The following is a 15,784-nucleotide window of genomic DNA, read 5'->3' as shown; positions in this document are numbered from 1 at the left end:
GCTCGTAATATCATATCGCCATCGCTGCCTCGTGATCCCCGTGACTTATCGTTAATCATATTTCCTTTCGTCCAGGCGTACATAAATTATGGAAACAGTATGATATCGCCATCGCCCGTCGACAGAATCCCGAGATTTTATTCGATACGAATATTAGATCGAGATAAGATATGGCGTTCCTCGGTTGAGGGACGCACGATTGAAATTTCATACAAATTATGAGATTCGAGAGATTAGCTCGAGGGTACGAACAATCAAATCAATTTCATCGTCAAGTGCCATCTTTTGATGTTCGACGCTTACACGGAATTTAGTGGCGTGTAATGCGCGCGCGTGATGGGGAGAGATAGGACCTCCGTGCGAAGCGATACGCACCCCATGTAGGAGGAATCCTAATTCAGACGATCTTGTTGCGAGTTCGATATCACGGGTGTATCTTAATGCCATTTTAATAATTGGACTCACGAACTTCGAGATCCAGATCGATTCCCTCACGAGACGAGGGAGGCACGCAGATGAATACGTAATGCCCTCTCTTGTTCAAACGTGTCCGAGGCTTTTTTGTGGCTATTATCGCTCGCCCGCGGCGATATTGGACGGAAGGAAAGGGGAAGGAATTTACATTGAGAAGCTGATTTGAGAATGATGAACACGCCAGAGCGAGCACAAGTGATTTAAAAAACAAAATCAAAATCCTGCTGCACGAGGCGGGCACTGCGCAGCATACTTGATGACACACTTGTTATACTTGACACTCTCTCTATTTTGTTTTCTTCCCCGCTCTTATTGTAAAATATAAACAGATAAAATAAAGAGAGTAGGACAAATTCTTCTCGATCGGGACAGCTGAAAGTATCGAGCACAATTTCCTATCTACTGACTGTATTATTGTTGTTTGCTCTGAACAAACGACACTTGTATGTCGAAGAATTTTCGGAAAGAATGTAGGTGATAAAGCGCAGGATAATATTAAAGAGTAAAGAAAGAGCGATCTACGGTGCTCATTGTGGCCCGACCACACGACGGTCGTATAAATCTACGAGGAAGTTATTGCTTCTGCATCCGTTTCCGTCCCACGGTCCCGCATTTCCCCTTTTCGTCAGCTTCGTTTTCTACTCGCCGTCTGATACTTAACAGTTTACGACTCACGGCATCATCCCCCACTCGTCACACTTTTCCGACAATTTCCTCGGGAGTTTTCCATCGTTTCTCCTTAAACGCGAACACTCGTGCTTCTTCGCAGGCTTCGGCGCATTGTTCATGCAAACTAATTATCACAAAAAATTTTGTTTAATCATTTTAAACGATTTAAGGATACTTTGATTGCATGCAGGCTGCATGCAGCCGTTGAATAGGTTCGGGACGGTGTAGTGCGGGGGGATGTATTACTTATCCTAGCTGTTCCCAATTACCCGCCGTTCTCAATTACCCCACTCTCCCCTATATTATTATAATGTAATTAACACTTTCAAGTATCGTTGTCGGCGAAAGTGCGTCATCCTATAAAGAATGCGAGCCATCCCAAAGCTAATTGCGAGAGCTGACGCATCTCTGTGCGGGATTCCACAACGTACAGTGAAAGAAGATGTTCTCCAAGGATAAGAGACCCAGCGCATCGTGCGTTCGTTTTCAAGTGCACGCGACGTTACACGCAACTGTACGCGCGCGATGTATGTAAAGGCAAACCGGAGCACGACGCGGCATAATACGCGGCGCATAAGTTACAATCGTCACCGCGGGTTTATTTTACTAGCGGTCAGCGTTTGCCGAGATACGACGAGAGGATCGCAACGACGAAGGTGTGTGAACGGACGGACGAACGGAGTGGTAAAATCGAACGAGAAACTATAACGGGATTAACGGGAGATGCGCACGATTTCTTTGTCTAATTATTTTCACACTAGTAACTTCCTCGTTCCTGTATACGCGAGAAAGCCGAGCGGATCCGGCATGTGTTCGAGTAAAATTGCTTCGACGGGTAAAACGGCTTGGCACACTCGTGAGAGGCCGTTTATGATGTAAGCGTCGTACAAAGTGTGGCACGTGCTTTTTTAGAGATACGCGGGAGTGGCGTGCCGCGCGAGCAAGAAAGAAATTAACACGAATGGAAAGGGTTTCGCTCGATCGCAGTTGACACGAAATTGTGTCTGTGAAAGTTACCCAGCTATCCGCGCGCGTCTATGGAATTTAATTATCATTAGGTATCAATCGATGATTCAAGAAAGCAATGTCAATTGTGGTTTCTTCATTCGAATAATGTTTCAATATGTCAATATAAGAAATAGGATATAATATATGATATAATATATAAAAGGTACAGAAGAAAAAGTCCACTTTTTGCCAAAATTGATCGGATCATGCTATTTTGTGGCATTTTTAAAGAACTTTTATAATTCTTATCTGTTTTGATCAAGAACAGTTACGATTCACTGGAAATAAGGCCGAAAGACGTGTACTGAGGAAAAAACGATCATAACCCACGCGCTTGGGAGAAAGAACCATCAAAGTCAAACATACAATGTAAACACTTGTAAGTAAACATTAAGGCTGCGTTCAGATATTCACTAAATTTTGTACTAATTTTTTCAATACCTTCCTGAGATATCTGATGTCTTGAAATTTAAAATTGTGTTTTTCTCGAAATTACTCCGGATGGACATTGATAATTTTTCCCCTATACCCTTCGTATGTGTATATGATATATAATTGTATGTATGAATAAAATTCATATAGCATTCATTCGTTATTAACATAACATGAAACTCATGACCTGTAAAAGACCTTGTATAATAATCCATATCTCTCTCTCATGATCAGATGGCAGCCTGCGGCCGTAATAACGCAAAGAGCGGACTAAAAGGAGTGTTTTATCCTCATCGCTCCTCCAGTTTTTACGCTAAAAATAGTGACACCGTACCGCGCAACAATACAGCGCGCGTTGCGCGGATGCATCTGGACCGCAGCAGTCCTTCGTCACCGACTTCTCCTAAAATTATCTCAAACGCGGCATCGGCCTCCTATTTTACTAGTCGTTTCGACGCCTCGAGTGGGAGTCGCGTGCCATTAGTCGGTCTCTCTTTCTCTCTATTCATCTTACACGTAATACCCCGACTTTCCTATCGCGCCTTTCCGTTTGACTAACGTTTCCGAAACCGAGTTATATGCCCCTTCGCAGCTGCGAGCAGTCGGCTCGTAACTCTTCGTTACGAAAGGACAAGGGTTTAAAACGTAATTTTACGCCTACGGGATGTCACACAACCTCAACAGTAGTGTTAACGACGGTGACTTGGGAATAAAATTGTATTGTTTACTTGATCGCGAGCGCGAAAACCCCGCTTAAGGCTGGAAGTGATTTTTAGAATTAGCGAGAAGATGAGCGCCGGCGTTCCTCGGTCCGTTTGACGAACGAGTGCGCTATACGCACCTCCCCCAGGAACGTCGGCAGTTTCACTTGGAGTCTAGACATCTCTCCCCGGGGTCGGCTTCCCGGTATCTCTGATATTTATAATCGCGAAACCTCGTCCCCGCATTAAAAGGCCCGATTCTCGGATTAGCGGAAGCTAGGCGCAAGTCTTAGATCTCGCACGGGAGACGACCGACACGTGTCGTGTCAAAAGCCAGTCCTCCCTGCCTCTCCTCCCCCCCCCCGTTCCTTCCCCTATCGTCGTATCCTTCCATCAGTGTACCACTCTCTCTCGATGTCCGCGCTTCCCATTTTCCATTCTCCGTTTTCAAACGTTCCTTAAATATACACGTCGCTCCGATCCCCGGAGCCGTCTTAATTTCCCACATCATTCGATGCACCGCGACATTTGCGACACGCCTACCATATGGAAAGATAAGTTACTTTGAGCACGATAATTCTGTGATGTTAGGCGACTTCCATTGAATCAGCGCCGATTGCCACGTAATTACTCACTTCACGATTTATTTATATACCTTTCTGTATATAATTGAAAGTAATTTTATAAACCAATAATCGATTGTACGTGAATATTAGCGCGTCTTTTCCAATCTCTCCACGATTGGAAAGTTCGATGCGTAATAAATTGACGGTGAAATTTTAGCTAACGTGGGAAATAATTTACGATCCCTTAATTGCCGTAGCGCGCCGTCACACGATTCGCTAGATACGCTTGCTGTCTGTTCTCCGTCTAATTAAATCATAGCGTCGGAGATCGCATCGCGTCGCGCTACATAGTGTGTGTTGCGCGGTCTCTGGCCGAGGAGGTTTCTCTCTCTCTCTCTCTCTCTCTCTCTCTCTCTCTCTCTCTCTCTCTCTCTCTCTCTCTCTCTCTCTCTCTCTCTCTCTCTCTCTCTCTCTCTCTCTCTCTCTCTCTCTCCTTCGCGCGTGCGAATCTTTCAGATTGGCGAGACGTACGGCGGACGTGTGCATCGTCGTGCGGTTGCACGCGTGGTCGAATAATGCGACCGGGCGTCTCTGAAATAGCGCAATTAAGCAAATGACGCGTCCCACACGTGCCTGCGCTCTTTACCTCCCTGTCCCGCCACCGCTCCTTCGTATACTTTATCGTTTCGCCAAGATACGTTGCGTTGTTAAGAAAAAAAAAGAAAAAACGAAAAAAAGGAAAAAAAAACAAATTTTCTACGTCGCTACAAAAAATTCACCCATCAAATAATTTGTATTTATTTTTATATCAGGCAGTGACGAAATTTTCTGATAATCTGATATTTCACAAACGCCTCTGTACATATTCTCGCCAGCACCTGCGTTCCCATACGCGAAATAACTGCATAACGATAAATAGTTTCGACAATACCGGAAATATCGGGACCACTGTCCCTATGTAATTAAGAAAGTTATCTCGTGACCTCGATCGGCTTTTCCGTTTACCGTATAGCGAACGTCGCATCGTTTTCGCGCGGCAATCTTTTTCGATAATTCTAATAATTTCCCATCGTTTCGCGTGCACGAGATCGGCGAAGAAGGGCCACGGCGTTTCCGCGTCCGTATATACGCACTGATAAATGAATCCACACAAAGCGGCAGATGCCCGGTTTCACCGGGCAATCCGTGCGCGACACAAAAGTCGAACGCACGAGTTCCGCGCGCGAATGTGCGCTGAAGCGAGACAGCTATATACGAGACGCGCAACGTGCAGCACATGCAGGCAGGTAATGTCGCCGATATACACAAACGGTACTACCGCGAATGTTCGGTACGCGGTACCGATGCAATGAGGGCAAGTGCGTGCGAGTGCCGGGCCACACCGTTATTGCGCTCGGTGCAACCGTCACTTTTCGGCAGCTGCCCAAACTTTCGCACGCGCGCCTCTTAACCATTATATATAATTTTCGCGGAGATAGGCGCGAAAAGGACAAGGGTCGCTCGCGCTTTCGTTTGGGCCGTACGGCATTATCGCTACGCGTCGGGCCGTTTAACGAAGACGCGTCCCATCCGTCACAATGTCTTTCCACAAGTAAAAACCTCGCACCATGTATTTATGTGCGGAATAATCGCGGAAGCATCGGTGTGCCGCGCGCATCGACGACGACGACGTACGCCTTCCTTTCCGGGTCAGTACTTATTCGAGTCTTTGTCGTCGCAAGATTTCGACGGATAATGCGCGAAACAAACCCGATCACTCTTCTTTCCCTTTCTCTCTCTCTCTCTCTCTCTCTCTCTCTCTCTCTCTCTCTCTCTCTCTCTCTCTTTCTCTCTCTCCCTCCCTCCCTCCCTCCCTCCCTCTCTTCCCTCTTCTCTTTTTTTCACTTTTTCTACGTGAAAAGTTAATATAAATATATATATATATATATATATATATATATATATATATATGTAATATAAAATACATAATAAATACCTAAAGTGTATCATATAAAAAATGGTAAATGCGAATTATTATATATTGCGTATTTACGTTATTTTTCAACTTAAATGTAAAAAGTTTTTAAAAACAGTTGAAATAAATAAATTGACATCTCTCAAATTAATCCTATTTAAACTAAACGTTCGTCCAATCATCTATCCCAGTTGTAATAAGGTAGAAAATCGAAGCCTCAATGAACACCCACGACGTCGCCAACTTCAGGTAAAAATTTTAGAATAAAAAAAAATCGTTCCACGTCGACAGCATCGCGCGACGAAATACGCCTAACAATCTCGAAGAAACAAATCGCCTACGGTCATTCGTAACTGGCGTAAAGAAAAATCGTGGCTAATTTGATACGGCTACTACGAGTGGCATTAGAATGGATGAGGAAAGGGGGTCATATAGCGAGACTCGCGCATCGTGGCTTTGATACCCGATGCGTGCGAAGCGGAAAAGCCGTCTCTCTGTAAAAACGATCGGAGATAATCTCCTTTTGTGGACGCTGGTACAATTGTGGGACACTTTTGTGTCGCTCGCCGACAAATACACGCGCGTGAATATGCTCGGATAAAGAAAGGGAAGAAGGGGAGAGAAAGGGGGGGAGAGGGGAGAAGATTCCGACATTTGTCTCCTCTCTCGCTACACGGGGGATAAACGAGGTGGAGAGACGATGAGGACTAAAAGAAGACAATATTTTACACGGAGACGTACACGAGAGAAGAAGGGCGCGTGTTCACGTCGCGTCGTTACGCGGTTCTCGCGTGCGCGCACACGTATACACATGTGTTCTCTGTCGGTGTGTATAGACGCACGAATGTGGACCGAATGAATACGAACGACACTTGCACCCACATGATTCATTGAAATTCAAATGATATCTCCCTGACTCGTCCTTCTCTCTCGCCCTCTCTCTCTTTCTCCGTGCGGACTGCGGAGCCGCGATGTTGCAGGCGCGTCGGTGTGCGTGGCCACCGTGCACGTATATCGGCGCTTATACTAACGCGACGTATACGCGCGCGATCGTCTGTGACAGCGTGACACCCCATGAAAACGCGCGTGCTTTACATATATGCTTATACGTCGGTTGGAGATATTCATTATAATAGCGAGCGCGAGCCGTATAATATGATGCATCTTTGGTATGCTAACCGGGGTCAAAATATAACTCTCCGTCGCGCCGATGAGATTCAAGTCTGCCCGGACGAGATGGAGACATCCCCGAATTCCAACACGCATCCCTCCCACACGCTGACACTCGTTCGCGTTTGCCTTATCGTAGTTATCGTACAAACCTAACGCGTATTATATCGTAAAGATTATTCAACATTAAAGAATAGGCATTTGCATTTAATATACTACGTACTACCTATTCGCGTACGAAGAACGTGAAAAAATATAGACTACCGAAGCAAAGAAATTGAAAAGAATAAAGGAGGAAGACGCGAAGAAAAAAAAAGTTGACGGTATATACTATGTTATGTTTACACGCGCGCGCGGGCGCGCGGCACCACCGCAGCCAAACGGAAGAAGCGGAAGAAGATGTTGCACACATGTCTTGAGGCGTACACTGGAGAATTGGGGGCCACGCGATAAGAGGGGTTATTGCGATCGTTATTCCCGTGGGTGAGTCGAAAAACATCGCGGATCTTTCTTGCGCCAAACAGAGACGAGACATATTACAAGTAATATTGTTAAACTATCCACTTGAAAAAATCGATCGTATCTTTTAATGGCGGTACTATATGTATTATAAAGAATGTATATTCGAGTTTATTGTAGCGATATAATTCTACGTTTGTAATGCGAGAAAACAAGGCAGGAAATGATTTAAAAAAAAAAACGCAATACCCAACTAGGAGGAAAGGCACTGTCAAGTTGATCAACGATATGTCACATCCTGTTGTTGAAAATCTCGTTTCTGCGAATCAGCATGCGGCGTAACGAACCCTTTAAACCAGCTGCTCAAAGTGTCGCGCTGTCTAGAGCGTGCCTCGCGATAATAATCGTAACGAAATTACGGAGAATTACGAACGACCGTTGCTCACGATATACTCGGCCGTTTTACTAGCTAACTGTGCATTGTGAAGATCGACGGAGATGATTATCCGGGTGGAAGGGAAAATTGCTAATTCTGGGCTAATTTTTGCGCCAATTTATCTAAAAAATGTCACGTACGTTGCGCGAAGCGGTAGATTTCGTACGAGATGTGCTCGTTTTTCAAAAGTAATTACCATTGGTTCTATATTTGATTCGTCTAATTCTGTTGGTGTCATTAAGATACTCCGAAATAGAGCGGTTACTCTTCGACGGCTTCGAAGCTTCGAAGTTAATTTCGAAACTTCGAAGTCTTTTATGCCGAAGCTTCAAATATTAGTCTTTGAAGGTGTCAGTCTTCGAAGCTTCAATATATTAGAATGCATAATTGCAGTATTAGAAATTTTATTCGGATTTTGTTATATAATTTTACAAATGTATATACCTATTGCGGTAACTATTACTGTTATATTAAATTAATAATTGTATAATTTTGGTTCTTCGAAGCTTCGAAGGTTGAAGTATCGAAATTTCAAAGGTTCGAAGTTTGGAAAGTTCGAAGCTTTGAAGCTTCGAAACTTCGATCTTCGAAGATTTTAATGTCGAAGCTTCGAATCTTCGAACCAAATCAGCCCTACTCCGAAAGGTAGTAGCATCTCATGGATTCAATTTCCAAGTCCGTAATGGCATCCTTTAGAAATTGACGCCTTTTATCTCGCTTGCAGGATATCGGAGCGTAAGCGAAGAGCGTCTCTGAAGGTTCGGCGGAGCTGCGCCTCGCTCCGGCGGTGAAGTCGCGTTATTCCCACTGTTTAGCCGAGGCACCGACTTGCCTCGACTCGAAGAAAAATATGATCGTGTCGAACTAGGCTATATTCCAGAGGCGAAGCGATCCGCAGCGGTCTCAGGCGCGCTGACCGCGGAGGGAGAAGACGAACGGCCTCGCAATTGGCTGCTTATAACGAGCGCGCGGAAAGCGTAGGTAGCTTAATAGCCATATTTACAGCCTCATCCAATTATTGAGTAAACACGAGGAATCCGCGGGTCAATATATCGTTTGAAAAAGAAAAAAAACATAAGAACTAGCGCCGCCAGGCCGCTTACGGATAAGTGATGCAGGTGTTGCACGGACTAAGTAAATTAGCTAGGTATAAGGCTTTCTCGAATGCAGCGTGTGTGTAGCTATTTTCATCTGGCTTCCGTCTGAGTCTGAGTCTCTATCGTCGGTGCTGCTCTTTTTATTCTTTCCTTTTTTTTGCCCGCAATGTTGAAGTCGTGTCGCGCGCTTAGACGGGACTTGGTTAACAGATTTACGCTGTACATCACCGTTAATACCGCGTGTCTCTTGATATCGCGCGCCGTGAATTATACGAAGCGCGCGGCAGACAAATCTAATGCTTCTGCGGACGATGCCCGTGGAGGTTGTCGCGCGTTGCGAGATTTAATTCTCTTCTTGCCAATTGCGTCATTTAAGGGAAACACTCGAGTACCAAACCCTTTCTCCTATATTCCAGAAACGACAGGGGAACCGTGACAATGGAACCGTTCAAACGAACATATGCATCACTCGTATGTAACGCTCAATAATAATCTCGTTGCACCGTGCAGTAATTGCGCTTTCGCATGCGTAACTCGGTTAATTGATCGATAAGCAGGAATAAGAACGACAGGCTACAGTATAACGTAAAATAAAGAAGAAGAAAGGAAATATTCGGCATTATTCTTTTCATATTTCAAACTGGATGAAACAAACATTAGAATTATATAATTTATCCATATAATTATCTCGTATATCGATAGTGTGGAATAAAGTAACGTCCGATATGAGGTAGAGCAAGCAATACGGCGAGGAATTTTTTTTCATCGTCATTACGTTATCGTACAAAGCGAACTGCACAATTGCGCATTTAGATGCGATATAACTTTAATTACCTTCCTACACTGAAATGCAAATTAATTATAAGTATTGATAAAGTTTATGACGTTCAACGTATGGCACGTGTAGGTGATAACGGCTCGTTTTTGCTGCGTTTTGCAAGATAGTATAAGCCGTGCAAAAAAATATATATGTACGTATACGTATGAAATATATAAATATGTAAATGCAAATATTTCAGAGAAAATAAGCGTGCAGACGTCACCGGCTGTTTCCCCGCGACGCTTTACGCGTCATTGGTAACGACGGTATGTCACGACACAATGTTACACATTGTAAGCTCCAAAATAGTGAGAAAACAACCGAGTCGTCTTATCATGCTTTCTTATATGTAACGAGTTAACATAGCTACACGGAGAGAATTTTCTCTAAAAATTTACCCTGAAATCATGGTAGTTGTGGGACAACATGTACCACCAAGAATTTTATGTGAGCTATTCTGATTAATATCCACCATAATAAGAAATATTAATATCTATTTCATTAAAATATAAAATATATTTGATTAATTTTACTAAAATATATCTAGGAAATTTCAATAAGTTTTCAATATTTACCAATCTGCATGGTAATTTTTATCACGTTGTTTGTAAAATGTCTTTTGTATATTTTAAAAATTCCTTGGTTGCCAAGTTGTCCCAAGTTTGTAGTGAATTTAAGGGTAAAATATAACAAAAAATTCTCTCCGTGTAGAAATGTAAAGTTCCTGGCTAACGTTAATGTGATTTTTTTGTTAAACTACGAAAGCGTGATTAGCCGCTGTCCGCGTTAAATAGGTGCATATAGAAATTTTGTTATTCAGCTATGAAGAACCGCGTGAGAAACTATCGCGCGTGTCTAGATGAGTTACGAGAGCCGAATACAATTTTACTTTCATAGAACGATACAAAATATATCCGGAAAGATGGTGAGAAAAGCTTTGCGCGACCTTCCTTTCCACCCTTCGAACGATTCACGAAGATGGAAACGCGGAGATTCGACGCTCGAGCAAAAACCGCGTTGTTTGTCGAAATTACAAAGGACCGTATTCGTCCACGTCCCACGTTAAGCGCGCCAACCACCACGGCAGCGACGACGACGGATCAGATTCAGAGTTTTAGGTGCCCCGCTGCATTTGCATAATGATAATGCATTTGCATAATCACAATGATAACTCGAGGGCAATCCAGTATACGTGCGCGCGTTCGTCATCGTCAGTCGTCTCGTCGTGGCATGTTCAAAGTACCCTAATTTTGTATGCTCTACACAGGGTGATTCTGGTAACTGGGCTGGGTTGTATCTCTTTTTTAAGGTAGAAAAAAATGGTAGAGGAAACTCTTTCGCTGTTTAGTATGATCTACCATTCTGTGATTATATTTTTTCAATGGTGCACTTGCAGGGCACCATTGAAAAGTCAGGCAATGGTCATTTGGCAACAAACATCTTGATAATCACACACACAAGTATCAAATATAGATTTTTCTTAGAACTCTTGAATAAAATTCAGATAAAAAATTTAATTGCAAGTTAAAATTTTGATTTCTCAGATGCAAGTCGCAAATTAAGCTACAACTTCTCTTTCAACGATTTATAATTGGACACATTTATCAAAGAAACTTTTCATAAAGCAAAGCATGGAATTTGGACGAATTGGTGGCCGGTTTTATGTGCCGAGCGCATCTTCGGTGCGTACGAGTGTCCTGCACACGCACCTCGGTTCACGCGCGCGAATATATACACGCTCATAGAAGAGCAGTCAACCTTCTCGATCTACGGTCGAACACGCAGTATACACAGAGACGGAACACGGCGTAAAAGGTGTGCACGCGTGTATAAGAGCGAAATAGCTGGCAATTTGCGAGGTTTACGAGTTATTTCACAATGGCTGCAAAGTATAGTCCTACAGTATTATACTGCCGTGGTAGCTCTCGAGTGCACGGTCAGCGAACGTTGTTGCACGGGGTAGGACGTGCCATGCACGCGTGTGGGTGCGTGCGAGCGAGCGAGCGCGAAGGGGGCGAGACGGAGAGGAGAGGAGAGGAGGGCCCTCGTATGGGCGCGTTGTTGTTCGTGTTGGGTATCACCGGTGTCGGTGGACTACTTTGTGTACGATAGGTGTGCGATCGTTGTTTTACTGAAACAAGTTCCTGGCCCCCGATACGTCGGATGGTACGCGACGTACTCCGGAGTAGTCGGCCCCCGTCCCGCCCCTCTGCTTACCCTATTTCAAGACAATAACCTACTGACTATAAACCTGTCCGGAGGTCGGGCGCTTTTATTTTCCCCCGAGTTAGCCCGAGTCTGGTTCTAAAAACATCTTTAAATCTCCTTCGAATCTCGATGGGAAGAGACAACCGCGCGCGGGAGCGTCGCGAGATTCGCGTTGGATAAAAGGGTAAACGACGCTTTAAAGCCGCAAGGCTCGGAACAGAGCGCGGCGAGAGCTTCAAGAAATTCGCGAAAAAAAAAGAAGAAACGCGAGAGAGCCGCGGTACGCGAACGATTACCGACACCTCGGGAAAAAAAATGGAAGGAAGAGTAAAACAGACGAAACCACCATCACGCCGAAGAAGAAAGATTAAAGAGCAGCTTGTACGCCCTCGCCGGAATGATGGATGCGATCCCTAAGATGCGGGCGCCGTTCGCCAAGTAGGTGGAGACTTCTATTTCCATTCCCCCGCGCACGTTGTTTCTCGTTACCCGCGCTCGTCTTTCGCGCGCCGTTTATCCGCATTCGTCCGCTTGTTGTATGCTTTAATCGATGATACGCTATTAGGCCGATACTCTGTTAAATAAAAGAACTTTTCGCTTAAAATTTCGCGAAAGCCACTCTTATTAGTTTTTCGAAAAAAAGTCATAGAATTTCATAGATTTCTCGGACTTATATTTTGTAGCTGAATTGTATATCGGTATATGATTAGTTTTGAAAGTTGCGACGCGAATCCTCGAAAGCAGGTTTGTCACGCGGACTACGAAAGGATATCGGCGTTTTGCGGGCTCGCGCGCGCGCGAAACAACAATTTAAATGGTAATCCAATACCACACCCTCTTGGGGCAAAAACCGAAAACCGCGGGCGAGCGGGGCGGCCGGACCGACCCGGCCGGATCGCCGCGCCGCGCCATTTCATACCCCATATGGCAAAAATGCATCCGCGCGAGCGGAGTGCACGACGGAGTCACCGCAAAAAGCGTTAACAAGGCTGCGATGCGAGTCCAGCTAATTCTATAACTTGGTCCCCATCCCCCTGACCGGCTCGCGCGCGCGCGCGCGCGCAGCCTCCTTTCTACGTGTCTTATGAATAGCGCGCTACTCCAGGTCCGAAATATTCCTTCCTTCCTTCCTTCCTTTCTCGCGGTGTGTCGAGCCGATCGCGTCTCTCGTTCTTGCCGCGGAACCACCGTCAACGAACTCGCCGTTCGTTCGGGGACGGTCGGCTGGTAATTATCTCCCGGCCGTGTAAAAATAATAATTAGCTTCCATCGTTGCATTAATTAAAGCGCCTCTCTTTCCACCCGGTTCACCGTCTCTCCTCGCCCCGCGCTTTCGCAGGGGGAGAGAGCTCCGCCGTAATTACACGTCCCTCGCGGCACTAACCAGTGTCCCACAAAGGTGACCGCGCGAGTTGTTCACGCCCACGACACTCGGCCCGGGTTCGCGCGATCGCGCGCCATGCCGCGGCGCGGCATACCTAACACGCTGCCGATGCTACTCCCGGATATCGTTCAATTATTCGAATCGCTATTCGCCTATTTTGCGAAACTCATTTCTAGACGTACTTTACACTGAGAAAAAAAATGTTCTGGATTTTAGTAAAATATTAGTTTGCATACAACTGTGACTCCATTTACTAAAATAAAGAAAATTTTCCTTAATTTTTATTAGTATATTTTTTTCTCAGTGAATACACATATACTAATAAAAAGGAAAATTTTCTTTATTTTAGTAAATGGAGTCACAGTTGTATGCAAACTAATATTTACTAAAATCCAGAACATTTTTTTCTTAGTGTATAGACCGTCCAACTTGGAGAAATAATCAGGCATGTCGATAAGCTTTGGAATTTGAAGTATAATAACCTTTTAGCGTTCCACCAAAAGCATCAAGCGAGAGAGTGTTAGGCGTACTTTTTCCCCTTCACAATTGCACGTAATATATAATTTAGAGAGATTGATACGCTATATTAGTTACATAAAGTGCAAGTGTGATTAAATTGAGAGGTAAAAGAGAGAGAGAAAAATAATTGGAAAGAGACAATCGAAATGGCACGTTAAACATGTTAGTCGCCCAAAAACGCGGCGATATCGCACGATCATTGCCGACAAGCTGAGGAAGGCGTACGTACTTGCTAGGTATTTGCCTGACGCACCTGTCTGAATTGTTCTTCGAAGCTCCAGTTGGCTCCGGATGGATGCTGACTGTTCACCGACGCAGCGCGAGCTTCACCCTCGCGAGCTTCTCCGTTATTCCTCGAGCTTCCTTGCAACGATTCTCCGTTATTCCTCGAGCTTCCTTGCGAAGATTCGCCGTTATTCCTGCAGCGAGGTGGCGAGGATTCGTTGGCCGGCGTGGTAGAAACCGGGACTCTAGAAGAAGAGGCAGAGCAACCCAACGCTTGATTCTCAGCTCCTTGAATCCCGAGATTTCCCGCGACTTGCAGATGGTTGTTTTGCAACGGCTGTGGCGGTAGATGCGATGACGGCGGTGGCGGCTGCGACATGTATGGAAACAGGCCGAAGTTACTGCTCATCGCGGCCTGTAGAACTTCCAAATTGTTTCTACCTTGCAGCATTTCTGCGTCGTTACGCTATAAAAAGATCGTTAAAAAATACCGAATTAGTTACAATCGAGCAAACATCGAGCGATAAAAGTAATTCTTATCGAATAATTAATTGACATCGGAGCATTCCTCGCTCATTAATACGAAAACTGTATAAAGATTCCATTGTTTTCAAAAGTTGTAGCCGATTACGACTTTTACCAAGAAATACGTTTGCAGGTGTCACGACCTTAATTATTTATAGTTTAGAGTGAGAAATACAATATAAAGCGTCAATTATTTCTGCTGAAACTTTCTAACTTCGCAAGAGATTCTCTTTATTTTCACGCCGCGAACAAATACTATTGTACACGAGAGAGCACGATCTCTTATCGGACCATTGATCGTAGAGAGATTTGCGTTCGGCCAGATCTGTCATCCGGTTTAGGCTGTTGCGTAAAAAAAGAAAAAAAGAATCTATTGTCACGATGGTAACTCATTTATGACTGTCAACGTCCGCTGTTACGACTGTCTCACGATTTTCCACGATTCGTGTCATTCTACCTTGGCACTTTTGTAGGTCAACGAACGCTCGAGCCTGCCGAGCAAGTTTTATGACGAATTATGCGGCTGCTTATCTTCACGGAAACTCAACAGGGCGAACGATAGGGAATTCTTGACAATAAGACTATTTTTCGAGATCTGCGGATGTTTTCGTGCCGTTTTGGCGCCAAACAGCTTATGCATTCAACGAAATGTAAAGCAAGTAGCGAAAGATTATACATGTAAAAGAAGTAAAAAAGAGAACGAAAAGGCTTCTGTCACTAACCTCCAATCTAAACTTCGCTAGTAATGGATGATGCATGAAATTGTTCAAATGTGCTAATGAAGACGCACCAGCTGCGTCCAGGGCTTGTTGGTTGACTTGAAGTGGCGGCGAAAGTAACTCTTCTTCCTCTTGCGCCTCATCATCTATATCCGATTCATCATTATCTTCTTGATACTGAAATCATAAAAAAAAAACAAGAAAATTATAATTCTACTCGAAGTAAAATTCCGCTTCATATTAGACGTGTGTGTCTATAATCAGGTGAATGCAATGCATATGCGAAAAAACACGATAAATTATCATAAAATTGATTGATAAGTGTTCGTTCCTAATATTTTTATATGTTGGTAATTTTTATACAATGCGCAAATTTTTTTTTCGCCTTCCTTTTCGTCTCATGGTCGCGTAAATTTAC

General features: G+C 44.3%; 1 protein-coding gene across 1 annotated transcript in view; it reads right to left on the bottom strand.

Moving 5' to 3' along the window:
- Positions 1–15,543, bottom strand: part of Retn (retained) — a gene marked incomplete at its 5' end in the record, with an annotated part of 74,490 nt that extends 58,947 nt beyond the window's left edge. Inside the window, 2 exons of the mRNA XM_071713357.1 lie at positions 14,151–14,588; positions 15,370–15,543. Coding sequence (XP_071569458.1) covers positions 14,151–14,588; positions 15,370–15,543 — 612 coding nt within the window. The remainder of the gene's footprint in view (positions 1–14,150; positions 14,589–15,369) is intronic.
- Positions 15,544–15,784: the final 241 nt, after the last annotated feature.

Source organism: Temnothorax nylanderi, unplaced genomic scaffold (assembly GCF_030848795.1).
Source record: "Temnothorax nylanderi isolate EJ_2023f unplaced genomic scaffold, tnyl_v1.0 TNYL_tig0123_pilon, whole genome shotgun sequence".
In the NCBI taxonomy this organism is placed as follows: Eukaryota; Metazoa; Arthropoda; class Insecta; order Hymenoptera; family Formicidae; genus Temnothorax; species Temnothorax nylanderi.
This window is presented reverse-complemented; position numbering and strand designations above follow the sequence as displayed.